Source organism: Drosophila santomea, chromosome X (assembly GCF_016746245.2).
Source record: "Drosophila santomea strain STO CAGO 1482 chromosome X, Prin_Dsan_1.1, whole genome shotgun sequence".
Classification (NCBI taxonomy): Eukaryota; Metazoa; Arthropoda; class Insecta; order Diptera; family Drosophilidae; genus Drosophila; species Drosophila santomea.
Window position 1 is genome coordinate 18157116 of NC_053021.2, and position 22660 is coordinate 18179775.

At 42.6% G+C, this 22660-nt stretch overlaps 3 protein-coding genes across 10 annotated transcripts in view; 1 reads left to right on the forward strand and 2 right to left on the reverse strand.

The window, feature by feature from the left end:
• Positions 1–15664, reverse strand: part of LOC120456750 (neurogenic protein mastermind) — a 31245-nt gene extending 15581 nt beyond the window's left edge. For 3 of the 6 annotated variants that reach the window (XR_005616861.2, XR_005616860.2, XM_039643741.2), the window contains exons 1-2: positions 15421–15663; positions 13864–14577 (exon numbers count right to left, since the gene is read on the reverse strand). Coding sequence is in view for 4 of the 6 variants with exons in the window: in XM_039643741.2 (XP_039499675.1) it covers positions 13864–13955 (92 nt within the window). In the remaining 2 variants the exon portion in view is untranslated. Of the gene's footprint in view, positions 1–13863; positions 14578–15420 lie in introns of all 6 variants that reach the window. The other 3 variants (XM_039643744.2, XM_039643742.2, XM_039643743.2) reach the window with 1 other exon arrangement.
• Positions 15665–16053: 389 nt separating this feature from the next.
• On the forward strand, positions 16054–18026 carry LOC120456466 (B-cell CLL/lymphoma 7 protein family member A). The gene is made up of 2 exons (XM_039643314.2): positions 16054–16680; positions 16999–18026. Exons 1-2 carry the CDS (start codon positions 16335–16337, stop codon positions 17115–17117), a joined length of 465 nt encoding a protein of 154 aa, XP_039499248.1. The 5' UTR covers positions 16054–16334; the 3' UTR covers positions 17118–18026.
• The window catches only part of LOC120456465 (low-density lipoprotein receptor-related protein 2), a 141902-nt gene continuing 137164 nt past the window's right edge, over positions 17923–22660 (reverse strand). For all 3 annotated transcript variants that reach the window (XM_039643312.1, XM_039643311.1, XM_039643313.2), the window contains 3 exons: positions 20425–22611; positions 20110–20357; positions 17923–20040 (listed from right to left, as the gene is read on the reverse strand). In XM_039643312.1, coding sequence (XP_039499246.1) covers positions 19820–20040; positions 20110–20357; positions 20425–22611 — 2656 coding nt within the window. In that variant the 3' untranslated portion in view covers positions 17923–19819. The remainder of the gene's footprint in view (positions 20041–20109; positions 20358–20424; positions 22612–22660) is intronic.

The window sequence follows — 22660 nt, forward strand, 5'->3', positions numbered from 1 at the left end:
TGATGATACAGTTGGCCCTCTGGTTATTATCGTACTAAGAATATATTTTAGATATTTATTTAAGATTATTTAGAACTTCGAGGGATGGCAGTTCGACTGTCATTTGTAGGGACTTTTCACTTCTATTGCCATTATCATCATCTGTACTTTCTTCTGCCTTTTCCGGATGCCTTCAACTTCATCATCGTCGGCAGTCCTTCGCTGCATTATAATTGGCAGAATGACCTCAGACTGTCAGTTATCCGTTTCCATTTCCATTTTCTTTGCTTTTTATTTTGCTGCCAGTTAGTTTCGCACCGGCTCTCTGGACACTTTTCCCCCGAAGTCGAAAGGATTTTCTTTTTTTTTTTTGTGCAGCAGAAGAAAACCAGTCCAGATTTTCTATTTTTCGCTCACGGCGATTGCTTAGAAATGTTCACACCTCACTATCTATCAAGTTGTATCTGTATTTGTATCCGTATCTGAATGTGAAACTGAATCTGTATCTGTATCTGCATATGTATCTGTCTCTGTATATGTATCTGTATCTGCATCTGTATCTGTGTGTTAGACGCTGCTTCTGGTTTTGATTTATTTCGGCATTCTTATCGCATTTATTCCAACGCCTTACAGTTGTAACAAAACAAAGAGCTCTATCTCATCCACTGGCATTTGCATACAATTTTTAGAATGCAAATAAAACCGGAACGTAGAGACTCTCAGCACGTGCCAGGGATTTATGTTAATCGCTCAGAGACGTAGAACGTAGGCAAAAAATAGGAGGTTGAAAATGGTGAAAAAGTGGGTCCTAGAAGATGGAGAAACGTCGAGAATCGCTGGGGTAATTAATTAAACCGATGTTATTATGAGCTGCAAGCCACACTTTGTTAATTTATTCCTCGCTTATGCAGTTTAAGGCATTTCTCCCACACTTTCTATTAAATTCTCCCGTCAGAAGCAAGATTTCCATCATGAATTTCTATCGGCAAAATGCTGCTTTAAGTTTTCTGGGAAAACGCAAAGTTTGCTTTTACACTTAATCTCTATGTCTGTTGGACAAATACGACACTTTCTGCACAGATTTCAATTATTTATGTCTACACAAATCGAACAAAGGAAAATTAGATATATTTATTTATTTTCACCATGGCATAAAGATTGCAGCTGTCCAAACAAAACTTGAATTGCATGACTCCCATTAAGGCGTCGAGCTATAAACACCAAAATGGAACTATCAATTGGCCAATTTTAATGATCGCACGGCATAGCAGCCACTGTTTATATACGCTTTATATATGTACATATATATGTGCAGGAATCTGAATCTAATCGACTCGCATCGAATATCAAAATGACAGCTCACCTTCCACCTGCTAACAGCCCATCTCAAATGCATATAGAAAATCCACTTAGCAACGTGATTGTATTAAATAATTAAGGGCGGTGCCGAATTGGCGGTTTAGTGGAAAATATAGAAAATCAATAAATGGCTAGTAAGTCGATAAATGTTTCGATACAAGTAATTAACATTCAAGCTGAGCAGCAGCACATATCCAGTAGAGAATCATATGCAAACAAATATTTCGAGTCCCAAACAGCCAGCAATCTGTTATCTTCGAGCTGATGCCCGATTCCAAGTCAGGTGTATAGCTATATAACCCACAGATACACACATACAGAAGTAGGTATAGGTATATTACACTTGTTTGCTTTACTTTTCAATTTAGCAAAAATGTTTGCCAAGTCTCTGGAGGCAAATCTGTTTACATTTATGCAAAGTCAGGCCAGAAAAATGGGGCGGTGGGCAGTGGGCGGGGCAGCAAGCAGAGCGTGGAAAGAGTTGGCCCAGAAATGACAAAAAAAAAATATAAAAAGGAATGGAATAAAGTACGGCAGGGAAAGACAGGCTCAAGGATTTGCCGCCTTCTTATGACAAATAATTCATTTCAATTTCCTGAAAGGAGGGGGCGCGCCAAGGGAACAACTATGTGGAAACCGAGCAACAACTGGGGCAAACTAGCAAATCAAATTAGTGACAGCAACGCCACAAGGACAATAGGCACACACACACATATGTACATATATAGTATACTCGTATATATGTATATACGCAGGCAGGATGTGGTTGATTTCAATTAATGTTTTGCGCCATCAAATTGAAACAAATTGCCTAGGAAAACAAATAAACAGCGCTGCGCATTGATTGAAATGTAATTTCAGTGAGGCGCTTGCCTTTCCAGGGTGGCACTCATTGTGGGGTTTATTAAGTGGTTGGAGCTTAACTCGAAGGAAAATGGAAACTTTAACGAAGGTCCTTGTGCCTTATTACTTAAGCGGTATATCGTCTTATTGCCCAGCAATTCGCGTCCTTTTCAATCGACATACCCCGGTGTGATGGCGTCCCTATCAATTTCAATTTCCAATTCCCGACTAAATTCCAGCAGAGTTGAGATATTTTACTCCCTGCTCTGTCTCAACCTCCACTGTCTTGCATCACAGTGGCATTGTCAAGGTGAAGGCAACCCAGTGGGTGGTTGGTGGACACCATTCACCATTCACCACCCACCACCAACTGCCCACTAAAGAAACAGAGACTGCCAACAACTTTTACTTGGAGTATTTTTCAAGAGCATTTCCGGTGCAGAGGGGTTTCGCTAAATCCGGTATGTTTTATGGTAAATTCTAGCGGCCAGGAGAGCTAAGGTCCAGGGGTCCGGGAATATTTCACGGAGACACTTGCAGGAAATTGAATTCCTATGTTAAGCGCTTGCCACAAAGACAGACGACTGGGTAGCAGCGCAGTGGGGCGAGGATATTGGTAGCCCAATGGCAAAACTGTCACATTCAGGCGAAATGCGCCAAGATTACGGAGGGATGGGTATGGAAATGGAAATGGGAAGCACCCTGCTCCATTTTCAACGTGTCATAACGATGGAAAGTCAATTACCACAAGGGAAACTCAACTGAAACTGGCGGAGGTCAACCATGAACAAACCGCAAAAGCGATTCCAATCGTCAATTAATTGACTCGACATATTGGCACCTTCACATGCAAAAAAAAAAAACCTATATATTTGAGCCAAAGGAACTGCGATTTATCAAGGATGTGAGTCCTCAAGGAATCATTAATTAGAGATTATTTTACAAGACAAGTATTTGATTAAAAATCAGTAAAATGAAGTGAGGATGAATCATTACCTACATTATTACCTTCATTATCCATCAAATCGCTTACTCATTTAGCCTGCATTTACTAAAACCGCACTCTTATGAAAGCTTGTCAATACAGCCATACGCCAGCGAAACGCACTGTACGGTGTAAGGCAGCTTGGCTGATTGTTAGTAGCCCGAAAGAAGAGTAATAAAAATAAAAAGAATAAAAATCAGGCGACGAAATGGTTAAAATGGGAAAGAGCGCGAGACAATTTCGCATTCGATGGCAGCTGCATTAATTAAAAACTCAAAAAATGGCACTGCTTTTTATGCGTCAAGCTAGTGCACTGTGCAACAGGTTCTAAGTTTAGTATGTGATCATACTTCCTATGATTTATGATCTTCGAAGTTTGCACATTTACAACTAGCACTTGACTTGATCCACAAGCAAAGAAACGGCACTTCATGTATGCCACATTCTTCTTTGTGAGATGACAAAAACTGCATGTTTTGTAGCTCAGTGTTGGGCAATGATGACGAAAACTGGCGAATCGTCGCTGCTGTCGTCACATTAACCCCTCTGCGCCCAAGTCATACTCTACTTTCCGCTCTTCTGTCGCCGCTCGCAGGGTATAAAAATATCCTACTATCGCCAAAGCGAGCAAAATAAACGACGGCCGAGCATTAGTCACCATCATCAACAGTCGAGTGCGAAGACCGAACTACAAAAAACAAAAAAAAAACAAAAAAGTAGGGAAGAGTAAAAGACAAACAAAAATGTATTGGATTCGACTATGGACAGCCGTCGCCTCGACTTTGCTTCTGACTTATCTATGGGGCCTCTTTTTTCACCCGCTGTTTATTTTTTTTTTTCGTTTTTTTTAGTTTTTATTATTGCACATGTGGCCGACTGGCCGTCCCATTCGCATAGTTACAGTGAGGGTCAACATCATGGTAACTTACGCGCTTAGAAGTCCGTTCTTCAATCTTGAAATCTTGAAAACATCATATATATGAAATCTTAATCACATCACATATAGAACACTTATATTCTTAGGCTAAGACGATTAAAGCAGCTTTTCAAAGTTGAAAGTTCTATGTGAAATGAAATGTATTAAACCATTTCAAGGTGCGAGCATATATTTATATTTGAGACAACATGCTTTTCCAGACCTTGCCCTAGGTCTTTTGCGTTTGGCGGAAGTCAGCTGAGGTGCTAAGGTCTCGCCCCGCGCTGTAGTTGGCCTCCAAACGGAGGTTCTCCGAGGCGACCCGATAAAAGGTGCCAACCGATAAGGGGGCTGCAGTGGGTTAAGGGGGGCGGGGCGGACATCATTATGAGGACCATGATTCGTTATTTCGTTTTTGTTTTCGCCGCACCAAGAAAAAAAAAACCCCAGGGAGAAAGAAGAGGTGTGAAGAAGGTTAAACGGCCCGGCTTTTATCAGTTACCAAACACACCTGCCGCCCCTTCGCTTTCCGCTTTGCTAGCCGTATCAATTTCTAGTGATTTCCATTTTCTGCAAAATTAGCAATAATAGTATCCAATTGCCTTTAACTGGGAAATTGACCATTTGCCTGCGGTGATAACAAAGACTTTTCAATGACGATAGCATTCACACCAAGATAATTGTTACGAAAATACCTGATTTGCAGGTGTTTTCCGGTGGCTTCAACTGCAAGTGAAACACAAGTGTTTCACACATAATTGTGCGTTACTGATAAATTAGTTGGGTATAGAATCATTGGTTCGTAATGCACATTCGTTGTCAGCCAGAATAAACATTTAATTAAACCGTGTAAACTCCCTTTTGTGCAATGCAATTACATTGCAATTATTTCGACCACAATTTAGCTAATTTCCAAACGGCATTTCCACTAAAGCCACAAATATTCGAGTTGATAATCCAAATATACCAATATGTTGTCATTCAAAATGTAATTTATTGTCACCTTTTTGGTTCACCCCTGGGGCACATTTCGGGCCACTCTAAGCAGTCGGGCATCATTTAGCCACAGGTAAAAATAAAAATGTGCCAGTTTATTCGGTTTTTGCTTCTTTTAGCCGCCTTCAAACGCAATTATTGGGCAATCTTCAAGGAAAAATGAGAGTGTGGAGCGACAGGTGGGGAGGGGGGGCGTAGTGGATGGTGTCGGAAAATTGACACGGGGGTGGTGGTGGTGGTGGTGGGGTGGAAAATCCAACCACACAGCACAAAAGCGCCAACGAAATGTAATAACAAGTTGGCGCAACTTTTTGGACTAGCGCAAGTTTTTCCCCTAGAAAAAAAGATAGAAGAAGCAAAAACGATGGGTGGCATAAGAGGGGAGGGCAGGGAAAGGGGGAGGAGAGGGTTTCTAGTTACCAGGAGATTGGGGCCAATGCGGGATAAGCAGGCAAAGTAAGGGAGACAGCTCCCATCTCCCATATTCCATTTTTTTTTAATAGCTGTCTATGGCAAGTCCTTCAGTTTGTCATGCGCCCTGTCAAAAAAAATTTATGTAACTAAGGCCAAAGGGCGGGGGAAGCCAAAAAAAATTGATTTTCCTGGTGGGCAAACCAAAAAAAAACTGTGGCAAAGTGTCGTTTTTGGGCTGGAATTGGTTTGGAAAATGTTGAAAATACCCACAAGTTTTGCGAAGGTCAAGAAACTTTGGTTTTCGGCCCATGGAAAAATGTGAAACAAATTCATTTGGACATATAGACACGCATATATCCAAAGTTGGTATGGGGTCTTCTATAACCCAATTTCCTAAGTTTTTTGTTTATTTTCATTGACAGTACGTGTGCGTTTGTTGCGCAAACCAACGCTTGAAATAAATGTATTATGGAAAGAACAAAAGAATTTGAGTTCTTTAATTGGCTTTGCCAAACTGAGTGAGTCAGGTTGATTAATTTCGAAATCTTTTGATGATTAACCTCTACAGCTTGTGAAATATTTTCTAAACCAGTTTCAAGTATGTTTTGAAACTGAAACTTCTATAAACGCACTCCATACGCTGATAAAATCGCCGGATATCCACAGAGTTTGCCTATTTCTAAAACTCGATTCTCTAAAACGAAACTGAATATTCCGCATACAAAAGCGAAATTCAAATCTTTAATCTGGTTTTCATTTCGTATATATAATTTGGATTTATTTTACTTTTGCTCTCTGTTTTTGTTTTGGAATTTTGTGCGTATTTATGAGGGGCCGAATGAAATTAAATTTGGATGGATGGCCTCTGGGGCGTATGCGTAATATGTTTGAGTGCATACGTATACGTGATATGTCCGTGTAGCGAGTGGCAAACAAATTTTATGCGTTTGTTTGCCAACTAAAAATACACTTGGCCCTTTCGATGCCGACAGTTTCACTTTGTTTTTCCCCCTGATTTCCATGTTGACATTTTCCCATTTCCAACTTTTCATTTTAATTTTCAGCTCTTCTATAATCATCACTCGCTCTGCCAAAACTTTCTTAAACTTTGCGTGAAAATGTGCCTAATTAAAAATGGAAATTAATATTTAAAAAAAAAGGGAAGAAAAGAGAGCTGAGGATTGATAGATAAAGAGCATGAATCGGAGCGGAAATAGGCATTCAACAGGAAATTATTGGACCGAAAACAAATAAAAAAACTTGTCAACGTGATAGCCACTTAATCCGCTCAATAAACAGTTGAATGATAAAAAAAATTAACGCTTTTTCTGACTGGCCATGGGCAAAATTGACTCAAAGTTAATGGGAAATGTACGCAAAAATCATGGAAAACGTCACAGAAAAACGGCAAAAGGCAAATAAGACTCAAAATGCCCAGCGTCATTGACATTGGCCAACAAAGGGTTAAGAGCAGGCATAATTGCAAATGAGTAATGGTTAAAAGCAGCGTTGACAATTGAGTTTCATCGATTTCTTTTCATAAGAAAGCGCCGAAGAAAGAGAGGTCTACTACCGCGTAGAAAGAGATGAGGAATTGCAGCTACCTTTTCTTGGGCCCTTTAAAGCTACACTGCAAAACAATCAGCAGAGGTTTGTTGTCTATCACACAGAATTTAACTCATATAAAAGTCTGGGAATATACATAATAGCAATACATAACTTTCTCTGCATTTTCGAATAATTTCCAAAACTTTGTGGCATGTGCTCTTGTGCAGGTGTGTAGATTAAAGCATTTTGCCGGCTCAAGTTGAGGGTGGGATATGGCCAAGAACAACAACAATGGTGGCTATAACGAAATGGCACAACAACAAGAACAACAACCATTCCTAGCAGCATTCAAATGACACCCACACATGTTCAAATCCAGGGGCGTAGTCATTTCATTTCTTCAAGTAAAGTGTGGTAGTTATCAACTGATTTATATATGCAATCCATGTATATTTACTTATATTTAGCTAGAAATTCTACTTTATACTTAGACTCCTACAAAATATTTGTGCATTACTCATGTTCTTTTTAAACTTAACTATTTTTGAACATTTTGCTTTGCTTTTCTGATATATGCATGCATTTTCGAGTGCCCCCTTTTGAGGCAAAGCAAAGTACGCCGCTGCTTATAGCCATAGTTTGCAGGCGGTGTAAAAAATGGAAAACAGGAAGAGGGCGGTGGATGGTGTATGGTGCTTCAAGGAGGCGTGGCAATGGCAGTCGGCTCAGCTCACCTCGCTGAATTTGCTTTTCCTTCTAGTTTTTCGCTGGCAGCTTCTTCTTGGCCGTTAGCTGTTTTTTTTTTTATACGTTTCTTGTTGTATTTTTTTGTTGTGTGATACTGGCATTTGTTTGTGCTTAGTTTTGCTTTTTCCCTACAGTACATAGTACATTTCTTGCTTTTTTTGCACATTGCTTTTTATGGCAATGGTCGGCGGATATTATCAACGGCAGCAGAACTGCAAATGCTTTTGTTATTATTGTTATTATTTATCAGGGCGGCGACGGCGTCAGAAATTTATTTTCATTAACAAGTCGGACAGACGAAAAATAAATAAAATCCAAAGCCATAACAAAAAGTAACTCGAGTCAGGCAGACAAAGGAAAACTGAGCAAAAGACTAGTAAAAAACGAGCATAAATCCAGCCATGTGTGGGAAAAAGTTCCAGGAACTCGAGTTGTTTTTCGCCTTTTATTTGTCATTAGTTTTCATCAAACTTCTGTCGCTGTGAAGCAGAAATTTATAATTAATCCAATGCCAGTACGTAAGTTAAATGTTGAGCAGGTTTGCAGAAATCTCTGAAATATTTACAATAATTTAATTTATGGAAGAGAATTCCTGGTCAATTTATCGGATTGGCCAGTGGAATGCCCATAATAATTTTATTTGAAGTGGCAAAATACCTGCACAAATTTACTCGCAAAAGTGTTAAACCAACTATTTTAATGTGTTAAATCTTTACGCACAAGTTTGTGCCGCAAAAACGACTAAGCTACACAAATTTCATTAAGCACAATATTTCGCTTTTACTAGAACAACGCATTAAATGCAACTAGTAACTGGCTGGTAATTGCATAACGTTCGGCACAAATATGTCAAAGGTAAACACATTATCCCACCAAAGTGATTATAAACCCGAAGCCTCCTACATAAATATGTATATGTATAGTATATGCGTTTGAACAGCAAGGTTATTGAATATATGTTGTGGTAGCAGTAGTTCTAGGGTATAACATATATTGTCGATGTTGTGGGCATCTGCGAAGGTTGAATCACAAAATGTGTGAGCGTACACGGTGAGAAAAGAGGGAGATCCGGTTTTGTAATGATTAATCATTATATTGATAACATAACCAATGTAATTTAAAACTTATTCAAGTATTTTGATTTCATTTCGAATAAATTCAGGAGTAAATGCCACATAACTCAAACTCGAGTGACATTTTCTCCCAGTGCAGTAGCTGTAGTAATGTGGGCCTGTGTGGACGCTATTCAGCTGCAGCACACCTGCAATCAAGTTGGTATTTACGTATAATTTATATCGCGTGGCTGCCACAAATTCGATTCAATTAGAAAACGCTCATGGAAAATGCTGAAAAGCCATCAAACATGCGGGCGTACGGGGGGTGGGGAAAATCAAAGGAGCCAAGGCCGCTGTTTCAGCATCAAAGCCAAAAAGAGTGGGCGGCATCCACGGCGTGGGCGTGGCTGGCTCGGGTCACGACCTGCGTGCAATGACAGACACACCCACCCACAAACACACAAACACACACACGTTTACACACCCACGTGCGTAAGTGGCAGGTGGAAATGGTTTTTGTTCATGTAACTTGATTAACATGAAATTAAACGATCAACGGAAAAAGCATTTGCCAGGATTTCCAGTGAACTGCGTTGTGCCACCTGCTGTCGCATAATTTTCCAATCACTTAAATAATATTTACCAAAAAATGACAGAAATAGCATTTACATGTACAAAAGATTGACGAGTTAGAGAATATGATCACTTTTTCAGTATATTTCTGCGCCAGCTTTGCTCATCACAAGTGTCGCCTAATTGCGAGTGAAAAGAAAAACTTTGTTTATTATAATTAGTGGACAAATACACACAAAACGCCGAAATGAGGGGTGGTTGGGTGTTTTCCATCAAAAAGCCACAAGGAAAAGCAAAAGCAACACCAAATGAATATCTCAAGTGGATTCGAGTGAAAAAATAGAGGCAAACTGGGGAAAACGGCCCAAATACACTGCCAGACAAAGGAGATCATTTCGTTTCCAATATTCATATGCTATTAATTTTTGTAGAATTTTCCAGATTTATCTAAAGCTAAGGCGTAACCTCTAAGTGCTTTGCGTTTATGCCTTTTAGTTTAGGGTGGCTAATTGCTGGTCGCTCAGTGTAAGTGACAGTAATAAGCAATAAGTAAAATGAATGAAGAAAATCAAACCCGGGGAGACCGCTGGGAAAAAGTCGAGGAAAATGTGTGCGACCGGGCAGCGTTGCTCTACAAGTAAGTAAACTTGGGGCAAAAAATAGAAATAAATAAATGTAGTCCTTGAAATGCTTTTAGCACAAATTACAAACAACATTTAATTGGGTCGAGTGTGGCGTGGCTTGGTTGATTTTCCTAGGCGCTCAACGAAGCTTAACTTTACTGACCGAAAGCGGTTACTTTGGTAGCCTTCTCATCTTTTTTGCTCTCCCTTCCCCGTATATTTGATTAAAATATACATATTCTGCGAAAGACTAAACCGGGTTTATCTCTTCGCCAACCGTTTTTTCAACCCCTTTTTCGCTTCCACTACCACTACCACTTTTCTCGCTTTTCCGCCACCTGCAAATTTTCTTTTGATCAAAGTTGTCAGAGCAACAAAACGGAAATTTAATTACTTGAAAATTGTGTAATTGAAGTCACTTTCCCTGGGCAAACCCAGGCAACCCCCTCCCCCTCCCTCCCTCGCTGCGCGCTTTTTTTCCAGCCATTTTCCTATAATTATCTAGCTTCTACTTTATCACTTATCTTCGGGCATCGCAAAATCTCTGGCTTCCAACTAAAAGCAGTGAAGTTTGAGTTAAAGTTAGTTTCTTCTTCGATTCGTTATGGTTATTACTCTGCACTTAAAATAGTTAACTATTCTATAAGTAGATTTGCTGGGTAATTAAAAAGATTCGTGGTGAAGTGCTGGTTTAAAAAGGGATTTTCTAGAAATGAAAATAGCTGACTTATTGGAGCAGAAAAAATCTAGATTTTTGCCACAAGGAAGTGTTGTTTTAAAAATGCCAGAAATCGTATTGTTCTGTGTGTGAAACGGGTGGATTAGGTGGGTGGCATTGGGGCTGAGTGTTATGGAGAGCATTGGGGCTTGAAAACTTAACGACAAAACAAAAACAATAGCAAAAACAATAACAAACGCAAATGCAAACGCAAACAGAAAAAGCGAAACAGCGAGGAATAATCATCACTCTGAGTGGCGCGGCTTCTAGAATTTCAATGAGGCGGTGGGATGTGGGCGGTGGGCGGTTGTGGGTGGCAGTGGGCGTGGTGCTGGCCATGGGGTTTGCGTGGGCGGCTAAAACTATTGTCCAAGCTGTTGTTGTGACGCATTTGTGTTGCCGTAGTTTTTATCGTTGTTGCTTCCCTTTAATTTGTACTTTTTGTTGTTGCCATGTAGCAACAGTTTTGGTCTTGTTGTTTTTTTTTTTTGTTTTCCGCCCTGCCGTGTTTTACTTAATTTTCTTTTTTTTATTTCCCCGATTCGGTTTGTTTTGTCAAGCGTAGTTTTTCTGTTCTTTTTGTTTTTGTAGTAAAAGTAACAAAGGCAACCTGTGGCATTGAGTGGGAAATCCAAAAGCAAAAAAAAACTGTATACAACATATATAGAAAAAGAAGCGAAAAGGGAAAAACTAGCCATAATGAAATATATTCCGTAATTGGACTTTTGCCAAACGGACCCGAACCTCCTTATCCGAAATTCCTACACCACACCCCATATCAGATGACGTCGCCGGCTAATCAAACAAGCGTTGAAAACTATGGCAGCGGTACACTGGCGAAAATGATGGGACATCATTGCACTAGAAGTTCAACTGACTAGGAGTTACACTTTAAAAGCGCCTAAACTTATCTTCTAAATTTGTAAATACTTATTTAGCATTTAATACTATTTTTACTTAAATGCTTTTCTTTACTTTCCAGTACTACATCGCCTTGCAGTGCAGTTCTCTCAGTGTACTGAAGCTGGTCTAAGCTGGTTTTTGAGCCTAGGCGATATTTAATACGCCAGCCGCGTGCCCAAAACTCCAGATAACAACAAAGCACAAAGGGAAGGCATAATTAAATAAACAAATTCCCAACGCAGGCAGCCATGGACGAGGGGGGAGTGGAGGGTAGAAGGAAAGAAGGGATGAAGGGGAGGGGCGGCAAACAAAGTGCAGAACTCAAGTGTCGCCGCAAGAGTCAAGTGAAAATGTGAAAATGGAAAAGTGCGGGCTGCGAAGAGCGGGGCGTGGCTCCTCGCTGCTCTCCTGTGACTGCGAATTACTCAGCTGGCTAAAACAAAGAGCCAGTCAGTGGCAGCAGCATAGATAACTGTAACAAAGGAAAAGCCGAAAAAGGCAGCAACAAGAACAAAGGTGGCGGAAAAGTGCACAGAAACAAAACGATACCATCTACGCAATCATAACAGAATGATGTATTAATATTTAATGACTCATTAAATTAAGCATAAATGTTTGAAAAGCAGCCATATGCCCACCGAAAACCAAGTGTTTCTTTATAATGAGTAAACAAAGCAATTTCTCTCAGTGTGCTGAAAAAGAGGGAAGGACCTAAAAACAAAGTAGGTGACGATGAAGAAGAACCAAACGGTCCTCAGGTGATGTTTGAAAAACGGTTTCCATTTGATGGAAAACGGGAAAATGCCAAGCACTGCAATTGCAACTGCAATTGACCACGAGAGTTCGTCATTAGGAAAAGCAAGAGGGAAAACTAGGGAAAACCTTTGGAAAGCTGTGTGCTTAAACGGGGAACAAGCTGTCGACACTGGGGAGGCATTCGGCATTCGGCATTCGGGGCTCTCAAACGGACTGCTTAATTGCTATTTTGGTTTCGTTTCATGTGCTAATTGTGCACATGCTATGCAAATTTGTTGCTCCCTTGGCCTTCTCGTCGCCTCCCAAAAAAAATAATAAAAACGAAAAAAAATGAAAAAAAAATGAGACAAGCTTAAGTGTTTACACCATGCGGAAGTATCACGATGTGGCTGGCTGCGAAATAACTCAATTTTGAAGCGTTGAATAATTTGGAATGTGCTCAGATAAAGCCGCAAATTAGTTGCAAAAAGAGCCAATCTTATGTGTTTTCTTTGAAAAGTTTAATGAGCTCAGTTTCCGTTTAAGTTGGTAGGTTTTCCATGCAAATGATTCTAGATGGCTCCTGGCTAAAACTTAAATATGCATTCAATATATTGAACCTACATATATTAGTTTTTTGCTTATTTTTCAGGTTTTCATTTAATTATCAAAACCTATTCATTGCATAAATGGAAAATCTGTCAGTCTGTTTTTTGATCCATTTTCCCCCCGGCATTTGGAAAACTGAAATTCTTTTTAAAACCGCACAGAGCCAACTGCAAATTGAGTGGTAAAAAGGGGGGCGGAATGCCAGCGGTGGGGAGTTGGGGCGGTAAAATAGCGACTGAGAGATGACTAAGACAAGGAAAATTGGGGTGGTGGGGGTTGGTAAAGTGGGAAAATGGGAAAATGGAAAAATGGGGCCAGACTGGATAACAACGAGCTGCTGTCCCACATATAATAATGCATTACGGCCCGTCGTTATAATCCACGAAAATGCGAGCAAAATAAATAAAGTGCCAGCAACAAAACTGCAAACTACAAAGAAAACAAAGTGGGTGGGGCCAAGATGGGTGGTGGGTGGAAAACTGGCTGGCAGACGAAGGCCGAAGGGTCGTCTTGTACTACGCTGCTCCCCGCGGGAGGGGGGAAAAGTGCGCGTGTGTGGCTACAGTAAATATCGCCTTAGGCACATTCAATATTCATGGACTTCTCGCGAAGCCAGCGCCAACTACCATATATTTAGTGGCATAGTACCACTTGCAGATCGCAGATTGCTCTACTTTTGTGACAATGGAAATGCTTTCACTGAGCGCCACATTTTCTCGAAACTCAAAGGTATTTGCCCTTTTTAAGGATATGTAGTAATATCATTTGGATGAAACTGTTGAATGTTGCTTTGCCATTCAAGATTATAATATTAACTAATAGTATTATATCATTTGGTTGGGGTAATGAAGTGTACTTACGGATAGAAGAAGAAGAGAAATGTGGTCAGAAGCAGCACAATCCAGGCGAAAGTCGCAGGAATGTAGCGCGTTTTCACATCGCATTTGGGCATTTTCCTATTTTCCTATTTGTTGTTTCAGTTGTTGATGTTGCAGTCTCTCTGTATTGCTGATGTGTTTTTGTTGTTGTTGCTGGCCAATGTTGCTGCTCTTGCTCTTGTTGTTGTTGTTGTTGTTGTTGTTGTTGTTGTTGCAATGTCGTTGACCGTTTTCTTTTTTTCTTGGCAATGAAATGCGTTTTGTTGTTTTTGTTGTGGTTGCTGCCGCTGATGAGTTTGCCGTTTGGTTGCAATTGCAGTTGTTGTGGTTGACGTTGATGTTGTTGTATTTGTTGTTGTCGCTTGATGACGTTTCTTGGCTTGGCTTTCTCTCTATCTATCTCACTCGCTCTCTCTCTCTGTGTTGTTTTATTTTGTTTCTTTTTTTATGTTGTTTTAAGGGGCCTTTTGGTAAGAGGGGGTTGGCGGGGGACGAGGGGCAGAGAGAGAGGGGGCGGGAAACAAGCGAGACGGCGAGACGAAGCGGCGACGCGTGAAACGGGATCGACGACGTCGACGGCGTCAGAGGCAGCGACGCCGGCAGCGCGGCTTTCAGATTCGCGGGAAACGGAAAATCGGGAAAAATCGGGGAAAATTCAGCTTCGACTTTTCAAAGTTCTGGCTTTTGAAGCGGCTGCTGTTTTAGGGAAATTGTAAAAAGAAATTTGTAAATGAATCGGATTAGGTACACTTAAGAAAAATGTTCACTTTACTTTCACTTTAAAAAAAACCACATTAAAATGACACACTACACTCACATTTCATACATTCGCTATCATTCGCTATTTTGTTTATTTTTGAATCCCAAAAATCTCACTACTGGAGGAAATTTATCAATTCAATATAAATGCATAAACTTCTAAAATAAAATATAAAGTCTTGAATATCATATTGCTTTGCACTTAAATAAAATTACAGTGAACGTTTAACTTATCAAATGACAACATAGAATGAAATAAAAGCACACAAGCATAAATTCCTTAAACTTGAATTACGAAATACTCAAATCATTTATATCGCCCGTTTCCCTTGTTTACTTTAGTTTAAATTCCTGCCATTTGAGTTGTTTACTTTATTTTAAATTTTTATAATTTATTCCAATTTGTTTGCGTTTCTCTCTCTCTCCCTTTTTCTCTTTCGGGCGAGGGAGCGATTCTTGTCTTGCGTCTGCATTAGTGTTTTATTAGTGTTAGTGTCGGTGTTAGCTTACGCACACATTTCTGATATCAATTATCCAGTGGGAAAATTCAAGAAAAAAAAAAAGATCGTTGGCTTTCTCCTGATTTCCGTACAATTTTCAATATCGTGTGCGTTTGTCGTTTTGCCTTTTTCGTCTTTCCCCACTTTTTTTTTCGTTCTCTTTTCCACCGCTGCTTCTTCTTCTCTTCCTCGGCCTCCTATTGCCCTCTCACTCGCCCTCCTTGCTCTTCACATATACCAACACACACTTGCACGCACACACATACATTCGCACACGCACGTTGTTGCTGCAACGTTTTTTTTTTTGTTTTTTATTTCGGCGTCGCCTGCAATTTCATCTTAATTATTGCTCTCGCTCGCACGCACTGCGAGTATTAATTCGCGAAAATAACTTCACTTTTCCCGGCTTTGTGCGATTTTTCATTCCATTCTAATGGGCGGCGAGCGTTCGGTTCGGATTACGAAAAAATAAATAAAAAAATAAGCGGAGCGTACGCATAATTTCGTCGGTCGGTGGAAAAACATCGAAAAAACATCGAGCCATCGATGGGGCATTGCAGCATCGGAATATCGATACGTCGATGATTTAATATCGGCAACTCGATATGTATTGAATATCGATGTTTCCCCCATCGCTTACACATTGGTAATCGAAAATATACTAGATTATACCACATAGAAATATTGGCGTTGCCAGAAAGAAAAAACTTAACGGATTTGGTAATTAAAATACAAACGTGTTTGTAAAAAGGGTAAAACTATCCTTAACTTTAAATAGCTTGAAAATTTTGCAGCTCAAAGAACAATCATTACATTTATAAATTACAAACGATTTTATAAGTTGGCGCATTTTGGGCCATATCTGTAGCCAATGGTCACACTGCAGACGGTCGATACCCCTCAAACATTCGATAACCTCAGTTGAAAATCACGCCTGCAATCGATTGTTTATTTTTTTTGTATTAAAAAATATATTTGCGAATTGCCAAAAAAAAACTGAACTCTCCACTGGTCAACTAGTCCAGCACCACTGAAATCACGACACACAACTCGCCTAGAAAGCCAGAAGACTAGAGCTCTATTCTAAAACAGGCAGAAGTCGCAGAAAACACATAGCGGCTTTTCGCGAGACGCCGACTGAGGAAAAGCGAGGAAAGCAGGAAAAGCCAGACCAGGCGCCATTTAGCCACAGACATGTCGCGCAGCGTGCGGGCGGAGACACGCAGCCGGGCGAAGGATGACATCAAGCGGGTGATGCAGGCGGTGGACAAGGTGCGCCACTGGGAGAAGAAGTGGGTGACCATCAGCGACACCACCATGAAGATCTACAAATGGGTGCCCATCGCCTCCGCCAGCGAGAAGAAGGCCAAGCTGGAGTCCTCGCCGGGATCGGCAGCTGTCCGGCGACCACCAACCGGCTCCGGTGCGACGCCCGTCGGCGGCAGCAAGAGCGATAAGGAGAACTCTCAGAAGGGCACGCCCACGCCGCCGCAAATCACTCCCAGCTATCAGGGACTCACCGCCGAGGACTCCAACACCTGTAAGGATATACAATTTTGATCGCTCTGTGCTGGTTCTATAAAAACTATTAGTAGTAGTAGGGTTTCTATGTCAGAATTTAGTCATTCCTTTCTGCTCTGCCAAGCACTTTGCTTTAGGCGTCAAAAAGTCTGAGGATATAGTATATAGGTGGTAGGACCTTTAGGAGTGCCTTCTGTCTCATATATTTGCGGAGCTGCATCACGCGTTCACATCAACGATATTGTTTAGATTTGTTTATACCTATGCTCAGCTGAATTTATCCATTAAAAAAACATGTTTACTCTGTCTTATTCATGCGATCCTTATCCATACCCAGGTTTCTCCGTCGTGTCCGACAGCCAGGGCGCCGACTTCGTGTCGAGTATGCCCTTCTCCGAGGATTCGAACTCGCAGGGCAGCGATGGACCCGTCAAGCGATTAAAGACGAGCGACTAGCCAAACATTCGCAGCCACAGCGTCTACAGCAGCAGCAGCAACTAACTAAGAGCCCTAATTAAGTTAGGTTAGCACCGAAAGCACCGACAGCACCAGAGATGGATTGTGCATGATGACGACGAGAGTATCTGCCTCAGCCCAAGACTTAAGCAATTCTCCTACACTAGCAGTTTATGGCTGTCAGGTGTTCCCGCCGCAAGCCTCATTTATTCATCATCAAAGCGGGAGTAGCTGATGGTCGATAGGTCCATAGCATTAAGCTCAAATGTAAACATTTATTTATTAGAAGAGAATGCGAATCGATTTGAGTACGAACCTAGAATGGATATATAATTTTGTAATAGCTGCTTTAAGATAACAAACAGCCAGTCTGAATGTTGTAAATCGTGTAAAGTTTTTTGACTTTCAATTTCTTAACGTTTTGACAACAAATAGGAAATAAATAATCGTACTAACATAAGGCCACATTTTTTGTTCCCCATAAAACTGACTCGAAAACGATTAATGTAACTCGTCCATCAGTAGATTTATACCATTTCGCTTGTAAACGTTTTTCTACGCATTCAGTGAATGCAACAGACTTCAAATCGAAGCGTTTAAAAGCGAATATTGGTGGCTTCTAGTTTGTGAATGAATTGATCAAAGGAAAGTCAAACTGAAAACGAATATGAACCCTTGATAGATGCACAAAGATTAAGCGAAATTGAAAACCCAACCAGTAAACCTCTTTATGCTACACTTACCAATTAAAATGTGACATTAACTTTAACTGCCAGCAGGGCGCGAAAAATATGTTCGCTGAACGTTTTACATTTTTTATGATTTTTCTTTATTGAATGTTTTAGTTTTCATCATCTTACAATTTTCCCCCCGTATGTATAATAATAAAAAAAAGGTTTATTCTTTCAACAAATAGTTTTTCATTTCATTCGTAGTTTTACTCTTATTATGTTCTGGTTTTTCTTTTTCGTTATCCATTATGTATGTAGCTTGACATTAAATATACAATTAACTTCACATATAGCGTTGTATATGGCCCGATTGGCGTATACAGCTTTAGTTTCTCTCATCTTTCACTAAAATTTATGCTAAAAACACGCTTAAATGAAGGGAAGCACAGATTTTGCACAGATTTTGCACAGAGAACGAAAATGAAAAAAAATGCACACACATTACGACTTTCGAAGAGAAAGATAAATCATAAATCATAAATCATAATACAATTCATAAATCGATGATATAATTAAAAAATAAAATATATTTATATATTTATATATGGTGTGTAAAAAACACGCGCGACAAGTTTCAACTGCACACACAAAACGAAAAAAAACGAAAATAGAGAAAAAAATAGAAAAGCAGATTGGATTGCGCGAGAAGCAAAAACAAAGGTGGAAAATAAAGGAAAAGCTTCGCTTTTCTTTGTTGCACAGTGTGGGCGGGGGAGGGGGAGGGGATTGCACGTATCTCTTTTGTTTTTGGAATGTATTGCGAATTGGAAATCTGGAAAAGCCCCTGGTAGTCTGGATTATTAGCACTTTCCTGCGTCCTGTCTGTGTGTGTTTGAATAAATAATTAAATTATAATTATAATTATAATTAATAGATATACATATGTGTGTTGGGGAATGGGGAATGCATGTTTTCTATCCTGGATTTAGCACAAAAGTGTTAGCTCTTTCGCTCGATACATTTAGGTTCACACATACATACACATATATACATATATATATATTTATATATATATATATAAATTGTTGTATATTTTTTAGCTCGCTTTTTTTTGTTTGTTATTTTTTAGAAAAATATATAGAAATCCTAGCTGGGAATCGTCCCCTAATTGCCTTGTGTATACATATAGATATTTTGTTTTCCGATTTACATACATATATAGTTAATATTGTCATTTAGCTTTCAAAAAAATATACTTCTTGCCATTTATCGTTTTTGCTTTTTGCTTGCTTTTTACAATCCACCTGTTTGCGCAAAAGTATCTCGATTAGCAAAAAAAACATTAGTTTCGCACAAAATAAAAAAAAAATACAGTGGGCTACAAAAATTGGCTTTACAAAAGTTGCTGTGTTTGCTCTCTTAGTGTTTTTTTTTTTGTGTACATTTATAGTTTTGTTTTTTTAGTAATTATTTAATAATAATTGCAACAGTTTTTGTTTTTAGTTGGTTTCTCTTGTGGGGGGTTGCATATGTTTATCAATTTTTGGATATGTTTGCTTATTGGCGTCCCCAGTCCCAAAGGACCTGCTCCTCCTCCTTATCCTCCTACTACTCCTCCATCTTCTTCTCCATGTCGTGTTGCTCCTCTCTGTGGGTGGTGTGTGGTTTCTGTTGGGGTCACGGCTAGACCTTGGTGGTGACCTTGCCAGCGGTGGCTACCTGCCAGGATTTGTGATGTTTACTACTAGAGCGTCCCTGTCCCTGCTGCTGATGTTGCTGCTGTTGCGGCTGCTGTTGCTGCTGTTGCGGCGGCTGTGCCTGATGCTGCTGCTGATGTGGCAGCTGCAAGTGATGTTGCGGCTGCTTTTGATGTTGCTCCCTCCTCTGCTTGACCAGTATGTGTTATGTCTGCAGCGGATAGCTGTTCTCGGGATGTTGCTGCTGCTGCTGTTGCTGCTGCTGCCGGCGCTGCTGGCGGCAAGTGGCTATCGCAACTGCCGCCGCAACGACAGCCGATTGACGGGCTTGATATCAGCACTCGGACTTATCCTCCTCCACCAGGAACTGCGTATCCTTGCCGGTGTCCGCCGAAGGATCCAGCTCCCTGGTGCGCAGCTGCAGCTGCGGCGACGCCTTGTGCGTAATGCTGCTGGGCGCGATGATCGCCGAGGCGGGCTCCGTGAACGAGCCGCCCGCATGGTGGCCCATGGACTTGCCCTTGGCCGACGGCTCGCCGGGCACATCATAGATGCCTGTTGGCGAGAAAGCGATATCTGGATTAGCTACTATCCGTGCTTGTGCTCGGTTAGGCAATGACTCACCCGAACCGTTGCCCATGCCCGGATCGGCGGTGGTGCCCGATTGCACGGCATCGTACATCGGATTGGCAAAGTCGCGCGCCTTGTTCGCGTTCACCGTCTGCAGATTGTAACCCTCGATGGGCGCCACATCGCCGGCTCCCGGCGCAGAGGCACCTGGGAAGCCGCTCTCGTTGAACTCCACATTCGATCCGTGGCGGAAGGTAACGCTCTGCGACGAGGTCATCGCCGGCATGCGAGCCAGTTTGCCACTGCGAATATGTAATTAGAAATTAGTATATCAGAATGATGATATTCAGGAGTTCCTTAGGTACTTACAATGGTCGCTTGCGGATGACGTACCAGGCGCCGGCGGCGGCCATCATCACCAGCAGGATGACCATGATGGGCACCACGACGGCGGTGACATTGGCGCCACCATGGCCAAAGGCGCCCGTGGTGCTCGTCTCGCAGTGCTCGCCACGGAACTCGGCGAGGCACTCGCACACCAGCTCACCCTGGGCGTCCTCCTTGCAGAGTCCACCATTCTGGCACGGGCAGATACGCGGAGCCGGACGCGGATGCTCGGCGGCAGCATTGCAGATGACCTCGGCGGTGCTGCGGTGCGAGGGCGGCGGTCCAGAGGCGTCTGGGCAGGCACAGCTATGGCCGCCCGGCACCAGCAGGCAGAGGTGGGAGCAGGTGGAGTTCTCGCACGGATTGGGCAGCGAAGTGTTGTACCGCTTGTCGTGGTACACCTTCAGGCCGGACGGATTGACAAGATTGCGATGCAGCACCACCTGCACTCCGCGCCCGAACTTATCCTGGCGCACCAGCTCACCCGTATCCCGGGTCATCCAGAACATGTTCGACTCGAAGAGATCGAGGGACACCGGATGCCTCAGTTGGTCGCCCCTCACAATCGCCTTTCGGCGTGAGCCGTCGGCTCTCATCGATTCAATGGCATTCAGCTTGGTGTCCACCCAGTATATGATATGATCCTGCGAGTAATCGATTGTCAGGCCGGCGGGATGTCGTATCTGCTCGGTGATCAGGGGACGCCGCTTGGAGCCATCCATCCAGGATACCTCGATCTTGGGCGCTGATCCCGCATCCGACCAGTATATTCTACCCAGCTGCGGATTCACAGCAATCGAGGTGGGTACCTCCAGTCCAGCATTCACGATAGAGCGACGATAGCGACCATCGGTCTTGGCAACCATGACACGTCCACGCGGCTTGGAGCCCGTCCTGTCCATTTCGGTCCAGTAGAGATTCGAGGCCAGCCAGTCGACAGCCACAGCCGTGGGTTTCGAGCCGCCCTTCATGTTCAGATCCTGGGCGAAACCGATCTTGGCCCTGCCATCGATCGCATTGACCATGTAGGATCGCTTGATGGTCTTGTCGTAGCTATCCGCCCAGAAGATGATCTGCTGCTGTGCATCGTAGTCCAGTGCCTCGATCCTCTTCTCCGCCGCTATCACATCGAACTCCTCGCGCTTCTGCAGATCCAGACCTCTGATCTCCTGGCCATTGGCAAACACGAGGATGACATCCTCCTTCTCCGCTCGGCACACGCCACTGGCGCCGTCCGTCAGATGGAATCCCTCGCGGCAACTGCACGAGTAGGTGCCATTCAGATTGTGACACTGGTGGGAGCACGTGTGCTGTCGCGTCAGGCATTCGTCCACATCGGCGCACTTCTTCTTGTTGTCGACGGCTATGATGTAGCCGGGATAGCAGGTGCAGATGTAACCGCCATCCGTGAGATTGTGGCAATGGTGCTGGCATCCGCCGCGATTCGCTTCGGAGCAGCTGCTCGTGTGGTGGCAACCCAGCTCATCACTGGCATCGCCGCAATCGTCGGAGAAATCACACACCTGGGAACGTTCGATGCAGTGCTTGTTGGCACACTGGTATTGGGTGTAGAGGTCGCAGGGTTTCTGTTTGCTGGCACAGAGGGTCATGTTGTTCTCATCGCTGCCATCGCCGCAGTTGTCCACACCATCGCAGATCTGATAGCGGGCCACGCAGCGGTGATTGGAGCACTGGAATCGCCGCAGGGTGTCGCAGTTGAAGTCACTGCAAACGCTGGGATCCTCATCGCTGCCATCGCCGCAGTCGTCGGTGCCGTCGCACAGGTCGGACAGCGAGACGCACAGGTTGTTGTTGCACTGGAAACGCGATTCCGGACAATAGCGTCCGCCGGGGAATCTGGGCGGGCAGCCCACCTCATCGGACATGTCGCGGCAATCGCGATCCCCATCGCACCGGAAGTAGGAGGCAATGCAGTGACCGGAAGCGCACTGGAAGGTGCCATTCTTGCACTGGTAGCCCTCGCAGTGCATCTCATCGGAGTTGTCACCACAGTCGTCCTCGTGGTCACACTGCCAGCGGGATGAGATGCACTTGCCATTGCCGCAGCGGAACTCCGACTCGGAGCACTCCCGGTAGCGACCCTTGCACACCGCCTCATTCTCGTCACTGGCATCGCCACAATCGTCTGCGAAGTCGCACATCCATTGCCTGGAAAGATTAGATTAGCATCTGGCATTGGGCTGCGGCTGCAAGGATC

Excerpts from the sequence above, each read along its gene's own strand:
- LOC120456466 (XM_039643314.2), top strand. The coding sequence starts at position 16,335 with ATGTCGCGCAGCGTGCGGGCGGAGACACGCAGCCGGGCGAAGGATGAC. Across the intron at positions 16,681-16,998 it reads CGCCGAGGACTCCAACACCT|GTTTCTCCGTCGTGTCCGAC; the intron begins GTAAGGATATAC and ends ATCCATACCCAG.